At 31.1% G+C, this 19,986-nt stretch overlaps 1 protein-coding gene across 1 annotated transcript; it reads right to left on the reverse strand.

Moving 5' to 3' along the window:
• Nucleotides 1–708: 708 nt before the first annotated feature.
• Nucleotides 709–19,114, reverse strand: LOC127181698 (sodium-dependent neutral amino acid transporter B(0)AT1-like). Its single transcript, XM_051136581.1, has 12 exons — nucleotides 18,849–19,114; nucleotides 14,444–14,584; nucleotides 13,382–13,519; nucleotides 12,557–12,738; nucleotides 9,897–10,007; nucleotides 8,368–8,480; nucleotides 8,151–8,279; nucleotides 6,778–6,934; nucleotides 6,489–6,693; nucleotides 6,248–6,407; nucleotides 3,088–3,250; nucleotides 709–1,503 (listed from the first exon to the last, which is right to left on the reverse strand). Exons 1-12 carry the CDS (start codon nucleotides 19,051–19,053, stop codon nucleotides 1,261–1,263), a joined length of 1,947 nt encoding a protein of 648 aa, XP_050992538.1. The 5' UTR covers nucleotides 19,054–19,114; the 3' UTR covers nucleotides 709–1,260.
• Between the last annotated feature and the right edge of the window lie 872 nt (nucleotides 19,115–19,986).

Consider the following 19,986-nt stretch of genomic DNA (forward strand, 5'->3'; position numbering starts at 1 on the left):
ATAAATCCGCATATTAGAATGATTTCTGAAGGATCATGTGACACTTAAGACTGGAGTAACAGCTGATAAAAATTCAGCTTTTCATCACAGGAATAAATTCTATTTTAAAGTATGTTAAAATAAAAAACATTATTTTATATTGTAAAAACATTTTGCAATATTACTGTTTTTTTTTCTATATTTTTAATCAAATAAATGCAGCCTTGATGAGCATAAGAGACTTCTTTAAAGACTATTACAAGTCTTACTGACCCCAAACTTTTGAACGGTAGTGTGTATATATATATATATATATTTACTGAATATTTAATATTTACAGAAATGGTTACATTTCAGTTAAGATTATTTCAAGGAGTGGAAGTGTTTTGTGGGCTAAATCGGAATCTATCCTGAGACCTCTTGAAATCACAATTATGAATTTGTTGTACCATTTAAGACTTTTTATGGCCTCAAATTTAGTTTAAGACTTTTTAAGACCTGTAGAAATGTTTGTGTGGTTTATTAAGTTTATAAACGTTTGAGTACATTTACGTTTTTTTATTTTTGTTTACTATGAATAAAGTTGGAATTGTGAACAATATTATGACTAATGCATGTTTTATGAAGTATTATGTTTGCATGTTATCAGTCAAACATGTATATCTGTGCTGCTTCATTAAATGCGAAACAAATAATGTACAGGATCAAAATTAGTTTATTAAACTGCTATTGTTAAGAAGAACAAAAACACATCATAAAAATACTTACAATACATGTACAATTACACAAACCTCTAACAGTTAGAAGACTTTAAAATTTGCATGTAAATATTATAGTCAAACTGTAAAAACAACAGTGTTTTATGAGAGGTAAAACATGCAAATACCGCTAAATACTTATATATAAGTATCTATATAAGCTTATATAGATGAAAATCCAATTCATTGTACATAAAGCCATCAGAAAAAACGTCTGTTTTCTGGCTAATTATTACTGATGGAAAGAGAGTTGTGTGGATGTTTGTAAGGTTTGTTTATCTTCAACGACTTAAGCACAATTAAAAGGTGCATATGCATATTTACATACAAACAACAGAAGAGTATTAACAGCCATCAGTGCAAATCACATCTGTAAACGTCTTTTCTGTTTTTCTAGATTGATCCCTGATGGGAGGAAAGTGGTTGCAGGTCAGACTGGAACCCGCGTGAGCCGCTCAAGCACCAGGGCTCAATGTATGGTCTGTCTGCTGTTACTCTTCGTTCTGTGGAGTTCCGGGTGTTTTCAGTGTAAGTCGAGCGATCTGTGTGAGATCTTGTCGGTCTCGTCAGGCATCTGTATTTTGTCAGATATGGAGTAGAACGGTTTTTCATGTGCGTCTTTCTCCTTTTTACCGCAGCAGCGGTTTCTGATGAGCTTATACAGAGCGACCGCAGGAATGACCAGCGCTGGAACGCCCGACAGGATGAAGATGATGGCGTAAATCCAGCCCGGATACGGCAGCTTCGCCAGCGCGGGGAAATTCTCCTGAAAACAACGAGACATAATCAGGTAACAGCATGTAATAATTTATTGCTCGTACATATTTATATATTACTGATATTTTTGTTATTTATTATTCATATTTACACACATGCAATCTTTTTTTTTTATGTATTATTTTATTTAATTATTATTCCTAAGTATTTTTGTATTAATCCTATTTTTATTTATTTGTTAATTCATACATAAATTAAAATTATTCATTTGTGTATTATTTGTATTTTTTTGTCAAACGTTTATTTATTTATCATTCGTATTGATTTATTTGTGCTGATTATAATGGCAGTTTTATTATTTAATCATTACTCATATTTATTAATTTATTTACTTAGGTATGCATTACACATATTTATTTATTACTTTTATTTATTTATGTCAAGTCACATTTATTTCTATAGCGCTTTTATAATACAGATTTCATCAAAGCAGCTTTACCGTATTAAATAGAAAAGTAGTGTCAATAATGCAAAAGGACAATAGTAAACACTATAAATGTTACACACATTTACTTATTTATTTATTCATAAATTCATTAATTCCTCTTATTTATTATTCATATTTATGCATTACTCTATGCATTTATATATTAAATATTTACATATTATGCAGATTTGTTTAGAACTCGTACATACTTATGCTTGTATTTATTTATATTGATGTATTATAATATTTATGCATTATGCACATTCATTAAGTTGCATATTACACATATTTATTTGATTTAATTTTCATATTTATTTATACATTACTCATATTTATAATTTATGTATTTATGTATGACTTATGTTTATTTGTTACACATTTTATTTACTATTCTTATTTTTTATGCATTATCCATTTATTTATTTTACTGCTTATTACTAATTTATTTGTTTGTGTATATTTATTATTCATATTTATGCATTACTCTATTCATTTATTTATTAAACATTTATGTATTATGCATATTTGTTTAGATCTCCTATATACTTATGCATGTATTTATTTATGATTTATATTTATGTATTATTATATTTACATATTATGCACATTTATTAAGTTATGTATTACACATATTTATTTTATTTATTTATTATTTATACTTATGCATTACTTATGTTTTTTTTATTTATATAATTTCTAATGTTACCTATATTTATTGTTACACATTTTATTTATTATTCTTATTTGTTTATGCATTATGCGTTTGATTATTTTATTACTTATTACTAATTTATTTGTTTTATGTATATTTATTAATCATATTTATGTATTACTCCTATTTATAATTTATGCATTACTCATACATTTATTCTACTCTTGTTTATTACTCATGTATTATGCATATTAATTTATTATGCATATTTATTTATTTATTTATACTGCTAGAGTTTTCAGTGGAAATTAAGCTTTTAAAAGATTTTGTGTATTTTTAGAAAAAAAAAAGAAATGTCTAAAAATAATGTCTTTTTCTTTCTTAAAATAGCTGAAATTATTGCACATGTTCTTTGTGCTTGTCCATTTTTGATCCCATGCAAATCTATTGACCATTTCTCCAGATGACACTGAGAATTAATTGAGAATACGTACAGACTCTGGGTCCCAGGCGATGTAGGTCAGCTCTTGACTGACTTTGGTGACAAAGTAGAAGAGGAAGATGACCAGCACTAGGAGCGGACTGACGAGTCTCCACGTGATCTGCCAGAAGATGTTGGGCTTGTGACCGATCATGAACTTGATATCGTCGTTGAATCTGCACCGAATCAACACACACATATCAACAGGTCAGTGTCTTTCTGCATATACAGTATGTGTGTATATTTGGGTCAATGACATGACGCCTACATTTTCTGTCCGATTGCATGCGTTTAAAACTGGTTTAAATGCATTAAAAAGATGCCATATATATGAAGTACCACTCCTATGTATGGGCCCACTTTAACTTTAATTCAAAGTGTCAAAATATCATGTGGTGCGACCTTCCGGCCATAACTGTTGTTTTGGAAACATCTTTGAAATTATCCTGAATTTATTCTGATTAATTTTCTGCACATTTGACATGATTTCCAAAGTGTTTTGTAATCTTGTATAAAATTGCAAAGCATTTCCATCATATTTCCATCATATTATACAAACAAACTTTGTTTGATGATTTCCATTTTATGAAATATGTAAAGTACCTTTTTGGGACTTTTCTGCTGAAATCCTTTCAATTATAGGACTTTGCATTATACACCAATTTGCCATTGACACATGGAAGCAGGTTTGTAACTCTCTTTCGAATTTGGAAAAACCTTTTTAACAGCTGGTATGTAGTTACCACATTCGGATATCATGTGGTATGACCTCAAAAAAAAATTAATATTAAGTTATTTCTACAAGTATTTATTTTTATTATAAATTTCATATTGATTTTGTTTAGGTGGCCAATTCTTTGCTTGTAAATTTTGACTGAATTTGAAATGTCATGTGGCGCGACCAAATATCATGTGGTGCGAGTGTTTTCCATTATAAATGTGTGTCCCAAATTGGCAGTTTTTGTGCTTTTATATTCAGTTGAAGGGTTATATACATCAAATACTTTTAGTGTCATTTGAAAAAGATTTTTATGCAATTTGGGTCATTTGTTTTAATTAATTATGCATTTATTAGTCATTTATTATGTTTATTAATTAGTATTTTCATCTATTTTACCAGATTCCACTGCCAAGCAAAGTAAAATAAATACCCGGCGTAGGCAACACGTTAATTCTGACCCTGCAGTCAAGCACAAACTCCAGATGTTCATGCTGAGATCTCATAATCTGAGCCAGCAACCTCCTGCTACTCGAAATTGACCCTTCGCAAAGACCCGCCCCCCTTAATTACTGTTGCTACATCTGATAAACCATGGCACTTTTATGCCACACGTCATGTTCTCATGCAGTGAAAAATACATTTGTACACAATATTTTTCAAGTTCAAGTCCACCGACCTTAATCTACTCTCCTGTCTGGTTTGTTTGTTAGACAAAACGCATATTTGTCGCTATGATTGCTCAAATCGCCTGTTAATCAAACTCCCGGTGAAGGGTCAATTGAGCAGCCAAGACTGGGCAAAGTTCAGCAATAACTGGGGAAATAAATGCCTGCAGTTAATGCCATGTGCTGCCCTTTTCACACGTCTCTTTAAATAGATTTTAATTATGTAAGGCCTTTGCGTCATTTGGAATGATCACTTGTCATGGTGCCACTAATAAGAACAATAACTGTATTATGCCATGTGCTGCACTTTTCACACGTCTCTTTAAATAGATTTTTAATTATATAAAGCCTTTGTGTCATCACCTTTGTGTCAATCACTTGTCATGTGGTGTGACCAACAAGAGGAATAACTGTATTATGCCATGTGCTGCACTATTGACGTGTCCCTTTAAATAGATTTTTATGATATAAGGCGTTTGTGTCATTTGTAGTGACCACTCGTCATGTGGTGTGACCAATAAGAGGAATAACTGTATTATGCCATGTGCTGCACTATTGATGTGTCTCTTTAAATAGATTTTTAATGATATAAGGCCTTTGTGTCATCTGGAGCGACCACTTGTCATGTAAGGCCACAAATAATAGTAATAACTGTATTTAAATCTGTTTAAAGGGGCACTGCACTTTTCACATGTGTCTTTAAATAGATTTTTAATCATTTAAGGCCTTTGCATCATTTGGAGCGACCACTCATCATGTGGTGCCACCAATAATAGGAGTGTTATGCCATGTGCTGCACTTTTCATACATCTCTTTAAATACGTTTTTAATGATATAAGCATTTGAGTCATTTGGAGTGACCACTCGTCATGTAGTGCCACCAATGACAGTAATAACTGTATTATGCCATGTTCTGGACTTTTCACCTGTCTCTTTAAATACATTTTTATTGATATAAGACCTTTGCGTCATCTGGAGCGACCTCTCGTCATGTAAGGCCACCAATAATAGGAATAACTGTTTTATGCCATGTGTTGCACTTTTCACACATGTCTCTTTAAATAGATTTTTAATGATATGTGTGACCCTGGTCTTAAGTCGCTGGGGTATCTTTGTAGCAATAGGCAAAAATACGTTGTATTATTGTAAGTAAAGATCATGTTCTATATTTTTGTAAAATTTCTACTGTGAATATATCAAAACTTAATTTTTGATTAGTAATATGCATTTTTTTAAGAACTTCATTTGGACAACTTTAAAGGCGATTTTCTCAATATTTAGATTTTTTTTTTTGCAACCTCAGATTCCGTATATTGAAATAGTTGTACTATCATAACAAACCATGCATCAATGGAAAGCTTATGGACATCCTTATGACATTGACCCATTTTACTGATTTTATGGTCCTGGATCACATATAGCCTTTGCGTCATTTGGAGCGAACACTTGTCATGTGGTGCGACCGATAATATGAATAACTGTATTTATATAAAAAAAAAATATCTAATTTCTGTGGTTGAAATATGAATCACTGCTACAGCATGCTTAAGTGAATGGTATTTTTTTTTTAAACATTTGTATCAGTTTTATGCAAATTTACAGGAAAAATAAGTCTGCTAACTACATTGAAGAAAGCAACTCTGAAATTATAAAACAAAAATAGGAGCGCATTATTTACAAAAAACTCTAAATAAATGCATTTTGCCTCTCGAAGATCTTTATACGTCAGTGACCCATATGTATATGGTATGTGTTGGTGCGTTTTTAATAAATTCAGGTAGACTCACCTGTCGATCCCATAAATGTAGGATACGGCTATCATCTCACAGAAGGCGATGATGAGTAAAGGAATGGATCCGGCGAAACTGTCGAACAGAGCCAGCCAGTATTCACCCGAACCCTGAGCGAAGATAATCGCCAGACCGAACGAAACCAAACACACCAGACCTGAAACACGCACACAAACCGAAGACTTAACAAACCGAACATCACAGGCGCCCTCAATGAAGACCGTTTCTCAAACCGTACCTGTATAGGCCTCCTTCGGCCAGTGCTTCGGTAGGATGTTGAGGTCCTGCAGCGGCACCACGACTCCTTCCACGCTGCCGAACATGGTGGACAATCCCAGACAGAAGAGCATGATGAAGAACAGCACTGACCACAGAGGAGAGATGGGCATCTTAGTGATGGCCTCAGTGAACACGATGAAGGCCAGACCGGTTCCCTCCACTCCCTGTGCGAATAACAGGACGGGGTCAAAAAGATGTGTTGCATGGTTTGCACTAGGATCGTACAGTCAAGAGAAGGTAAAACAGACCTGACTGAGGAGCGTATGCATGTCGCAGGTCTTAAGCTGGAGCTCCTGAAAGGCGGATGGTGCCGTGCTGTTGAGATGCTCAAGAAAACTGTCGTAGTTGCTCTCGGTGATGTTTCCCTCCGGCAGATCGAACGCGTTCAGCAGCGTCAGGATGTTACTGTGAATAAACCAGAGCACTGTGAGTTTGAGCAAATAACCTTTAAAAATGGGAAAACAATAAAAAAATAAAATAAAATAAAATGATATATTTTAACATATTTATGAAACATTTGTTTATACATTTAGTTTATACATTTAATATATGTTTTGTATAAATAGAAATATATAAACAGTGTATATTGTTAAATAATACATTAAAAAATAATTAATATTAAAATACTAAACTTGGCATTTATTTATATTTACCATTGATAAATGTATTAAATGTATATATTTTCATGTTCCATGTTTATTTTATATATATATATATATATATATATATATATAAACAAAAAATATTTTTAGATAAATATAAGTAAAAATAATATATATTCAGATATTTGCCATGTTTATTAAATATATTTTTGTATATTTATCTTTTTAAATATATGAATATATATAATGTATATTATTTAATAATAAATAACAGTAATATAATAATATATTTGAAATTTCTTAAAATATTTATATATTTATTATTTTTAAAGTATATTTAAAAATGTGTGTATATATGTAACTGAATTTATTAAATGGTATTAAAAATTGCATGTTTATTAAATATATATTTTAAAAAGCTTTAATATATTTATTAAACACTTTTTTTAAAGAAATATATATAAGTATATGAAAAATTTTATACATATATATATATATATATATATGTGTGTATATATATATATATGCAAATATCTAATATATATATATATATATATATATATATATATAATTAAATAATAGGTAAAATAATATATTCAGATATTTGGCACGTTTATTAAATATATTTTGTATATTTATTTTAAATATATAAAAAATATGATAAATATCGTTATATATGTAAATTGCAAAATATATATATTATTGAATAATACATTTATTAACAAAAATACTATATTAATATCTTTGATATTTACTAAATATATATTAAAATATGTGTGAATTTAATGTGTTACTAAATTTATATAACATATATATGTATGATATCATTCCTTTGCATATTATTGAAATATATAAACATAAAATATTTATTAAATAGTTATATATTTGTTATATATTTATTCTTTTTAAAGTATATGAAAAACGTGTATATAATATATGTAATTGAATATATTAAGTGTATATTAAATTAAAAAATAAAATATATTGTAATCTATTAGTATGTTTTTGTAAACACTCACCCGTTGAGGCATTCATCGAACCTCTCTGTGGCTCTGAAGCCGATGATGGAGTAAATCACGATGGCGGCGTAAATGGACGTGACGCCGTTTATGATGGAGATGATGACCGCGTCCTGCTCACAGTTATTGCTGCAGACACACAGTGGAGCGTTTATTAAAATCACTGTACTGAACACAAACTCAACAGCTGTCAAACAGAAAGGCTGAAGTTACTGACTGGACTGAGTTGTAGCTGGAGAATGAGATGAGTCCTCCAAACGCCAGAGAGAACGAATAAAAGACCTGCGCTCCCGCGTCCAGCCACGTCGATGGATTCAGCAGCTCGTCCAGCTACACAAACCAGCAGAACGTCATTACAAACAAAACTGCATTTCAGCGCTGACGGATCTTAATGCCTCTGATTGGCCATTGTGTTCATAAGCTCAACAGAAACGCTTGTGATTGGTTATCAGGCTCAACGCTGCTGAAAAAGCGTGTAAAAAGAAACCTGATGCTATAATCTAAATGTAATGCCACAAATTGATTCTTTTATGAGCTGTTCACTGAAATGTTCTTTTGGGAACCAAAAATGGTTCTTTGGCATCACTGCAAAAACACACTTTATTTTTTAAGAGTGTGTGTGTGTTTTGTGAGTTTACAGTGGATTTTGGGAAACATCTCCGTCAATCCCAATCCCAATCCCAAGTGACTTCCTGTTCAAATCTATCAGTATTTGATATTTTTGCCTTAATTATTTTGATATTTTTATATTATTTAATAATAAATTTAATCACAATAATATATTAATATCTTTGACATTTACTACATATATTAAAATATATGTGTATTTAATATATTACTTCATTCATACATGATTAAATATAATTTATATATGATTTATATCATTATATATAATGTATATTATTGAATAATAAATAACAATAATATATTTGAAATATGTATTAAATATTTATATATTTATTCTTTTTATAGTATATGAAAACGTGTATATAATATATTTAATTGAATATATTATTATGTATATATAATGTTTATTTTATTTATTAGTATGTTTAAATTAGTATGTTTATTAAATATATATTTTAAGATGCATTTAATATATTTATTAAACACTTTAAGAAATGTAAAATTTATTTTATATATATATATTTTTTTAAATCCATTTAAATAAGTAAAAATTATATATAATCATAATATATAATATATTTAGACATTTAGCACATGCATAATATATATTGTTGAATAATACATTTAATTAAAATAATATATTAATATCTTTGACATTTACTAAATATATATATATATATATACATATATGTATGATATCATATTTATATTAAAAATATGTAGGATTTTCTGCTATTTATACTACTTATTGCAAATATTGCCAATTATCTGCACCTCAGTATCTTGATTAGGCCAATCACACATTGGTGGGCGGAGTTAGTGTAATAGCCTCTGCCAACGAGGCAGGCTATTTGCACTTAATGTAAACAGACAATATTGTCATAATTTACTCATAAAGTTCCAAACTTTCTAAACCATTGACTTCCTTACAGTAGAGGAAGAAAAATTTGTAATTAATTTATTTACTTATGTAGATGATTGCAGAATTTTTTTCAGAAAATTTGCCCTAAAATCATTGTTTTGTCATCACTTGCTCACACTCGTGTCTTTCTTTCTTCTCTACAGAATGTCTGAGCTGTGTAAAGTGAAGTCAGCTGGATGTGTTCGTGTCAGACTTACGTCTGGAGTGAAGAGGAACTTGATTCCACTGACGGAGCCTTTGAGCGTCAGTCCTCTGATCAGGAAGATGGTCAGGACCACGTACGGCAGCGTGGAGGTCACATACACGGCCTGACAAAACAGAAACATCACAAAACCCTCAACACGGAGTACAATATAAATATAAAATAATTGTTTTTATTTTAATATACTTTAAAATATAATTTATTCCTCAGATCCAAAGCTGAATTTTCATCAGCTGTTACTCCAGTCTTAAGTGTCACATGATCCTTTAGAAATCATTCTAATATGCTGATTTATTATTAGAATTATCAATGTTGGAAACATTTTGTTTTTGGAATCTGTGATTCTTTTTTTCAAGATCCTTTGAATAACAAGTTAAAAAGAACAGTATTTATTCAAAATATAAATATATATCATTTCTAACAATGTAAATCTAAGCTATCACTTTTTATTAATTTAACACATCCTTGGTAAATAAAAGTATTAATTTCTTTCAGAAAAAGAGAATAAAAATTTACTGACCCCAAACTTTTGAACTTTTTGATGGATCATGCAACACTTAAGACTGGAGTAACAGCTGATGAAAATTCAGCTTTGCATCACAGGAATAAATTATATTTTAAAGTATATTAAAATAAAAAACATTATTTTATATTGTAATAATATTTTGTAGCGATATTACATTTTTTCTGTATTTTTGATCAAATAAATGCAGCCTTGATGCGCATAAGAAATGTCTTTAAAACCATTCAACATCTTACTGATCCCAAAGTTTTGAGCAGCGGTGTATATATAATAAAAATATAAAATATATTTAAAACTATTTATTAAATATATCTGTTGTATTGTTTTAATATGTATTCACTTATTAAATATATATATTTAAATTAAATATTTAGTATTTAATTTAAATAAATATTTAAATTAAATATTTAGTAATGAATTTTCATTTGAAATTAATTTACTAAATTTCATACATTAATTTCATTATATGCTGCGTGTTCACAATGCATTTTACAGTTTATTTATTTTTTGCATTTGTATTGACGTTTTTGTCCGAAAAAACAAAAAACAATTAGTCAAAACAAATTTAGCCAACAACAGTCATAATATACAATGACAGGTTTCCTATTAGACAACTAGATTAGAAAGCAAGTTAGAGACGAGCAGAAATGTAGAAAAACTAACTATTTTCTAGTAAGCGTTTGATGGTAAATGTGAACAGCAGCATTTACTTTTTTTCATTAAAACTGTAATTTCATATTAATTTTCCTTCAATTTTAGGATGAAATGAGAGCTGGAAATTCTCTTTCCTGTTCTAACAATTGCATCCTGCAGAAAAGTGTCTGTTATCTGTGATGCCACTACAGCCATTAGTCGCTGTGATATCTTTACAGCAGCCCGAATCTCACTGCCCTTTGTTCTCTTTATATAATAGTGTAAAACATCCAGCGATTTTATCGGTTTCCTCCGATTATCACTTTTATGGGTTTTATCTTCGTCTTGGCCAAAACTACCAGGCTGTTTCTAACAATAACATCAGTTTGCGCGCTAGCTAATGCTTAACCTCACCAACCACACCCCGATATCTGGCTTCGGGTTCACCTTTGGTTATCTTGTACAATGTGTGGCACTGCTCGCCTGTTACTGAGGGTTAGTAATTAATTTCAGTTAGACGGGTTTCGAGAGTTCACATTGTAAACCCTGGGTCAATGTTCTTGTATATTTACAAGGTTATTAACACAGCTGCAAATGGAACATGCTGCTACGTCAGTCCTCTAATAAATAACCACCTTTTATTACAGACTTAATGTCACTGATTGACACTTGAGGACAGTTTTGGAACAGGACTTCGTAATACAATGATTCTCTGTTCAAAATGAAAAACAGTGGAGACGTTGTATAAGTTTGTTACAATTGTTGTTGTGCATGTCAAATTAGCCATAATGAGGCTCACTATAATTTAGTACAATGTAATGAATCAAAAATCACACACAAAATAAATAAAATAAAATATTTATATATATATTTTTAGCTTGCCTGAAGATTAAACTTTATGCCTTCAATGCACTGTACATTTCTACAAATAAAAGCATCTGCCAAATGCATAAATGTAAATACCCTCAGAAGGTAGTAGTTGAGAAACAGACATGACAAAATACATAATCTTTTAGTTTTTTCCGGGTCTGTGCAGCTGCCTTTAACCATTCAATTTGTGGGTCAAACTGACTTGCAAACATCACCCTTTGTAATAGAAATTTTGTATGCACTTCCCACAACACCTCAGAATGTTGAAACTTTACAGACACATTAATGACCCGAAATGGGAAATAGTTGCACAATTTCAAGAAAAACATCCTAGGTTAACCACTTTATCCGACAATTCAAAATGTCGGATCAAAATGAACCCAGTATGATGTCATTCAAAACATTTTATTCTCTGCAAAAACAGAAAAAGCTATTTTTGTCCTTACTTTGAAAGTCAGTGGAGTTCAAAAACAATCATTCATTTTCACTTTATGGACAAACAAACAAGAAAAAGTATCTTCTTTTGTTATGCACTGCGGAAGGAAAGTCGTGCAGGTTTGGTATGACATCGAAGAATAATGATTTATGGGTGAAGCTCAGGAAAAGTTGTAGATGTGATGGGTAAGTACCTTTCCGGTGGTCTCGATGCCCCTCAGACAGCAAACCCACAGCAGAGTCCAGGCGCAGAACAGACACAAGACGATCCACCACTGGAGACCTCCAGTCTCCTCGATCACAGGTGTCGTGTTCAGCGTATTTCTGTACCAGAAATAATCCACCGGAGAACTGCGCTCACATTCAGACACAAACCCTGTTTACACACACACGGGACCAACAATTAATACACCTGGATTTGTATATTTGTCGTCTTTATGCAATCTAGGTATTTAATCATGACTAAAATAGCTTTATTGGAATCATAAAAGGCTTTACTTTGACATAGCATTGATAACATTTCATTTACAGATAAGCGGTCACACACAATTTAAAAAAGAAAAAGTAAAGGGCAAATCACAATTTGCTTTCTACATATGCATGTTCACACTATAAGATCATGCGGTTTGCATAAACCTCAGGAAAAAAAATGTTTTCCATTTACAAATATTTAAAGTAAATCAAGACACGTTTACTTGAGAAAGAAAATGAAATGAATCTTAATGATTAATTAAGTAACTTTTGTTTTCTAGCAAGTTGAAGCCAGTTTATGCTTATAACGAAAAATATCTGCCTGTGAGGTGAGAAAAATACTTGTTTGATTTTCAAAGTGATTTGATTTAAGAATGTTTAGATATTTGTACTGGAAAATAAGATAAAAATACTGAATGAGAAAGTCTTTTTTTTAGCGTTTTCCTTTTAATTTACATATTTTTTTTGTTTGTTTTGTGTGTAGTTATATAAAAAAAACGACATGAGTAACGTCACAATGGATCGACGTGAATCCTGATGGTCCGTACCTGTCCGGTTATCATTGATGGGACACTGACTCCAGGGTAAAGGGTCCTGAAACGAGTTGAAGAAGTACCACATGACCCAGGCGATGATGGTGTTGTAGTACATCCCCACCATGAAGGACACCAGCATGGAGGCGATGCCTGTGGGTGAGAAGCACTTTCAGTCACACCATTCATCTTCATTTTATTCATCATTTATTTTAAGGCAAAACCACTGGGGTTTTTTCATGCAATGCTCAATTTTGAGATTTTGGTCTAGTTTACTTCAATAACATGTGCTCTTCAGACAAGTGGGAAGAAAACATCCAAAATACACATTTAAGTGTTTATTTTATTGCAATCTGTCTTTTGGCATCTGTAAATTTCTATTACACACACATTTTCAAAAGTTTTTTCTCCACTTCAGCAGCACTTACAAACATCAAAACTTACAGATGTATACCCATCTATATTTTGAAGGTTTTTACTGAAGGGTTTGTTTATACATCATTCGCTTGGTTTTATTAATGCACTTTATCTATTAGTGTCTGTAGATTTCAAATTACCATACATATCTCTTAAGTCTATAAGTTTGTTTCTTCACTTCAGGAACACTTACATGCACCAAACTTTACAGTTCTATTCCTGTCTATATTCTGAACATTTTTACTGAGGGGTTTGTTTATATTTAATTCACACTGATTTATACAACGTTTGATTCCTAAAAATGCAGTGAAATGTATTTTTGAAAGTTTTTCTGATTTATGAAGTGATAAAAAGAGAAATCCAAAATCCCTTCTAGAAGAACCTTTAACTCAAATATACCTACAAGAGTATTAAAGAATTTTTAACTTATGTTTAGGTTTCTGTTCTGTAAATGTATTCAAATTAGTTCATATTTAATTAAATAATGCCTCAATTGGATTTTTTTTTTTTTTTTTTTTTTTTTTTTTTTTTTTTAAACTATATAAAATCATTAGTCTTAATGTACTGTGATTAATCAACAGTGGAAAGTATTGGTGATGTTAGCTAACTTTTAGCTGTGTTAACTTTTATTTAGCTGTGGTGTTTCACCTTAATACCCACCTACGCCGACTAAATATGGGTTGATGGCTCTCCAGACACCAACGCTGCCTTTCCTCAGTCTTTGACCGATGGCAAACTCCAGGTGCAGCAGAGGGATTCCCTCCAGAACCAGGAGAATCAGGAATGGAATCATGAACGCGCCTGAAAAAGGTGAGCTCATTTATTATCAGCAACTTGTCTTTATTAATTTTTACAGCACACAATTATAGTTTACGACAGTTTTAAAACATTGACGACTTAAATGTTTCTCTTAAAGATCCTCTCGAGGTATAAAACTAGTAACAAATTAGTCAACAGTTGTCCGACAGTAAGAATACAGAGAGCTAAAACAATTGCAGAGCGGCATCTGGTTGCATCTGTAGATTTCAATCACAATACATTTTTAAAAGCCATTTCCTCGAAATGGGTTTTTTTTCTCCTGCACTTCAACAGCACTTACACCAAAGTTTACGTTTTCATTCCTGTCTATATTCTGAAGGTGTTTACTGTGGGGTTTGTTCATACATCATTCACCTAGTTTTATTGTTGCACTTTATCTGTTTGCGTCTGTACATTTCAGTTACAATATATATCTTTAAAGGCTGTTTTCTCAAAACGGGTTTGTTTCTCCACTTCAGCACTTATATACACACCAAAGTTTAGTTTTATTCCTATCTATATTCTGAAGGTTTGTACTGAGGAGTTTGTTCATATAACATTCACCTGGTTTTATTATTGCACTCAATCTATTTACATCTATAGATTACAATTACAATATATATCTTTAAAGGCTGTTCAAAATTAGTTTGTTTCTCCATGTCAGCAGCACTTACATAGACCAAAACTTACAGTTTTACTCCTACTTTTATTCTGAAGGTTTTTACTGAGGGGTTTGTTGATATATCATTTGCCTGTGTTTAATTATTGAACTTTATCTATTTGCGTCTGTAGATTTAATTAAAATTCATATCCTCATAAAGTTTGTTTTTCCACATCAGCAGAACTTACATACACCAAAACTTGCCGTTTTTTGAAGGTTTTTGCTGAGGGGTTTGTTGATATCATTTGCTTGTGTTTAATTACTACACTTTATCTATTTGCGTCTTAAGATTTCAATTACAATACTTCTTTAAAGGCAGTTTTTTCTCCACTTCAGCAGCACTTACATACACCAAAACTTACAGTTTTATTCCTCTCTATATTCTGAAGGTTTTTACTAAAGGGTTTGTTGATATGTCCTTTGCTTGTGTTTAATTACTACACTTTATCTATTTGCGTCTGAAGATTTCAATTATAATACTTCTTTAAAGGCCGTTTTTTCTCCACTTCAGCAGCATTGACATACACCAAAACTTACAGTTTTATTCCTCTCTATATTCTAAAGGTTTTTACTGAGGGGTTTGTTAATATATTGTTTGCCTGCTTTTATTATTGCACTTCATCTATTTGCATCTGTAGATTTAAATTACAATTCATATTTTCAAAAAGTTTATTTTTCAATGTCAGCAGCACTTACATAGTCCAAAAATTACTTTTATTCCTATTTATATTCTGAAGGTTTTTATTAAGGGGTTTGTTAATATATTATTTGCCTAGTTTAATTATTGCAGTTCTATCTAGTTGCATCTGTAGATTTTATTTACAGTACATCTTTAAAGGCTGTTTTTTCAAAGTGAGAGTTTTTTCTCCACTTTAGCAGCACTTACATACACCAAAACTTACAGTTTTATTCCTCTCTATATTCTGAAGGTTTTTACTAAAGGGTTTGTTAATATCTCATTCACATTGATTTATATAACTTTCATTTTAACTCTTGATCAATTGAATTTTCCATCCACTGTGTTATATCAAATTCATTATTATGTAAATTATTTTATTAGTGTACATTTAAGTGCTTGTCAACATTCTGAACCGTTTTCTGCAGTATTTTGCAGTGTCATACTGTAACAGCTGTTTTCAAACAAAGTGATGTCAGTTAATATCAGGCTCTTTATCTGAGTGTTTGACTCTGCAAGTGGCCCCTTATCAGCCCAAAGCTTCGAAAGTCCACTTATGATAGCATGAGGTGAAGGTGAGAGGACACAAGGGCGCTTTAGGAGAACGAGAAGTAAACACCTGATGCACATTCCCTCCTCTGAAGAAACTGCTCAGTCTCTTCACATAGGATCATTATGAAAGTTCTTATGGAATATGCAAATACTCAGATGTTGCTTTTTCATAACTCCGATTTCTTCGTCACTTTCATTGACATCTCAGATGTTTTTCCTAAAAATCTCAGGAAAAATATAAAATGAATGTAAAGCACCTTAGACCATTTGAAGCAAAATCATGAGATCATGTTTAGATCTGTCTTTGGATCGCAGACTTCAGTTTGAGACATTGTTGAGATCTCTTATCCGAAACTTCAAGACACGTTTTACTAGAAAATGCTACAAAATTTCACGTTTACAAAATTTAAAAAAGTAACATTTCATTTAATTACAGTTACTTGCTGTTTTGTAATTATTTGGCAAATTTACTAGCAATTTCTTAGTGAAAATTGGAAACATACATCTTTTTTTAGCATTCAGTTTTTTAAAATCATGCTCTCATGTTTGGGAAGTATCAATGTTAAAGTTTTATTGCATTTACATGACTTGGTTCTCTTTGCCAATTAACATCTTAATTATAATTTTAAACTGCTTACTGTTTAAAAATAATAAAACCAGTTTTTTTGGATGAATATGCTGTACATACTGTACAAAAAGCCACTTGAATTTTATTTTTTCTGTACCAAACAGGCAAACAGACCTATTGAGAGACATTTACTGCCTTTCTGAATGGAAACTTACATCCAGTTTTAACAGCACAGTAAATCTGGGCTTGATTCATAGTGGAAGCATCTGTTGCTTTGCTGATGTTGAATTAATGTTTAACTATAATCGTTTTAGGTGGCTGTTTTCAGCCCATTATAAGACTGTTTGGGGTTTTATGAGGGCATTTATAGTGATCTTTCTGAGACATGAAAATAACACAGAATTACATCATCTTTAAACATGATGGCATTAATTGGTCATACGATTTGACTCTTCCTCCCAGACAGACTTTTCGACAAATCACATTTAATACACTGACATATTTCCAAAGTGTACATGCCTCCAAATTTTCTCCAAATAAAACCCCATAAAATATTTTAAAGCACCGCTTCTGTAAACTAGCGAAATCATAAAACACTTCATTGATGCTTATAAATGTCTGAATGTCATTTTATTAAATATACCTCAAATCAAGTGTCATTTATAGTAAATAAAGATGCACACTTTATATTCGTGATAGAAGTTTGTTGCTTTGCATTGAGAAAAGAGAAAATTATGTTGATAAAATTGTAACATTAATAAACTTAATGTGATGCATATATATATATATATATATATATATATGTGTGTGTGTGTGTGTGTGTGTGTGTGTGTGTGTATATATACACTACTGTTCAAAAGTTTGGGGTCAGTACATTTTTATTGTTTCTTTTTTTTTTTTTTTTTTTTTTTTTTTAAGAAATTAATACTTTTATTCACCAAGGATGTATTAAGTTAATAATTAAAAGTTAATAATAAATAATTTACATTGTTATAAAATATTTATATTTTGAATAAACACTGTACTTTTTAAACTTGTTATTCATGAAAGAATCCTGAAAAAAAAATCACAGGTTCCAAAAAATATTTGGCAGCACAACTGTTGATATTATCCAACATTGATCATTCTAATAATAAATCCGCATATTAGAATGATTTCTGAAGGATCATGTGACACTTAAGACTGGAGTAACAGCTGATAAAAATTCAGATTTTCATCACAGGAATCAATTCTATTTTAAAGTATGGTAAAATAAAAAACATTATTTTATATTGTAAAAACATTTTGCAATATTACTGTTTTTTTTCTATATTTTTAATCAAATAAATGCAGCCTTGATGAGCATAAGAGACTTCTTTAAAGACTATTACAAGTCTTACTGACCCCAAACTTTTGAACGGTAGTGTATATATGTATATATGTATATATATATATGTGTATATATATGTATCTATATATATATATATATATATATATATTGTTTCAATCTCGTGCAATTTTACAGATTGAATATTGCTTGTTTTACAACTTTATCCATTTACAACTGCATAGATGTAATTGTTTTTGCAGTGAACAGATTTAAGCAGATTCTAAGCAATTTGAATAAATGCATATTGCGTTTGCTTGAATTTTGAGTGCAGAAGTTTTACGTTTCTTTTATGTATGACTGACAAACATGCATCGCATTTATTAGTTTATGCATGAACATTTTAGATGCACTTCAAATACATCTAATGCAAAAGAGTCTGCAGAGCAGACTTTTGGTCTGATGTTGTGAGTGTGACTTTGGCGTGTTATTTTTCAGGCTCACCTCCTCCGTGGCTCTGGCAGAGATACGGGAACCTCCAGACGTTCCCCAGCCCCACACAGAAGCCCACACAGGTCAGCATGTACTGGGTTTTGTTGTCCCACTGCGGCCGCTCTCCAGCCTCCTCCACCTCCAGCTTCTCCAGCTCGGCGTGAGACTTGATCCGATCATCCAGACCCGGGTTCGGGAGCGTCAGCTTCAGCTTCATGTCTGCTACGATCGGTTTGGTCACACAGAGGGATGAGAAGAGTGGAGATGTAGTGATGGCCGGAGATGTCAATAAATACTGGCACCGGCATGCACACGCTGACCTTTAGCACTGACATCTCCTCCCATATACGCACTCTCTCGCTCTCGCTCTCACGCACACACAAAAGTTTTGTGTCAGTATGACACATTCAATTATTCAAAGTGACAGTAAAGACATTTATAATGTCACACAATGTTTCTATTTCAAATAAATGCTGCTCTTTTGAACTTTCCATTCTTCTGTGAATCCTCAAAAATAAAATCTATGACAGTTTCCACAAAAATAATAATCAGAAATGTTTGTTGAGCAGCAAATCACCATATTAGAATGATTTCTGAAGGATCATGTGACACTAAAGACTGGAGTCATGATGCTGAAAATTCAGCTGCGCATCACAGAAATAAATTACAGTTTAACAGATATTCACGTAGAAAACAGCTGTTTAAAATTATAATAATATTTCAGAATATTATTGATTTTATGGTGTTTTTTCACAAATATAAAAAAATCTTACCAACCCAAACCTTTAGTGTGTTAACATTAACGCATTAGGATTATTTGACTGGTATGTTAGTGGAAATATGCACTAATTCAATTTATACTAATATTTTATTGTTTCACTAAAATATTCTGATTGTGACATTATTTTCATGACAGTTAAGCCTATTTAATTCCCATTAACATAATGCAAAAAACAATCTGAATATATTATTGATATATTATATGAAAATTTTATTTCATAAGTCATTTTTATGGTTTTAGTTAGCAATAATAACCCTGATTGTAACATTATTTTCAAGACAGTTATTATTGTTAACTAAAACTAAAAACCATAAAACACATAAAACCATAAAAAAAATATTTTTATTACTTATACATTTTCTGAATTAT

Source organism: Labeo rohita, chromosome 19, assembly GCF_022985175.1.
Source record: "Labeo rohita strain BAU-BD-2019 chromosome 19, IGBB_LRoh.1.0, whole genome shotgun sequence".
NCBI lineage: Eukaryota > Metazoa > Chordata > Actinopteri > Cypriniformes > Cyprinidae > Labeo > Labeo rohita.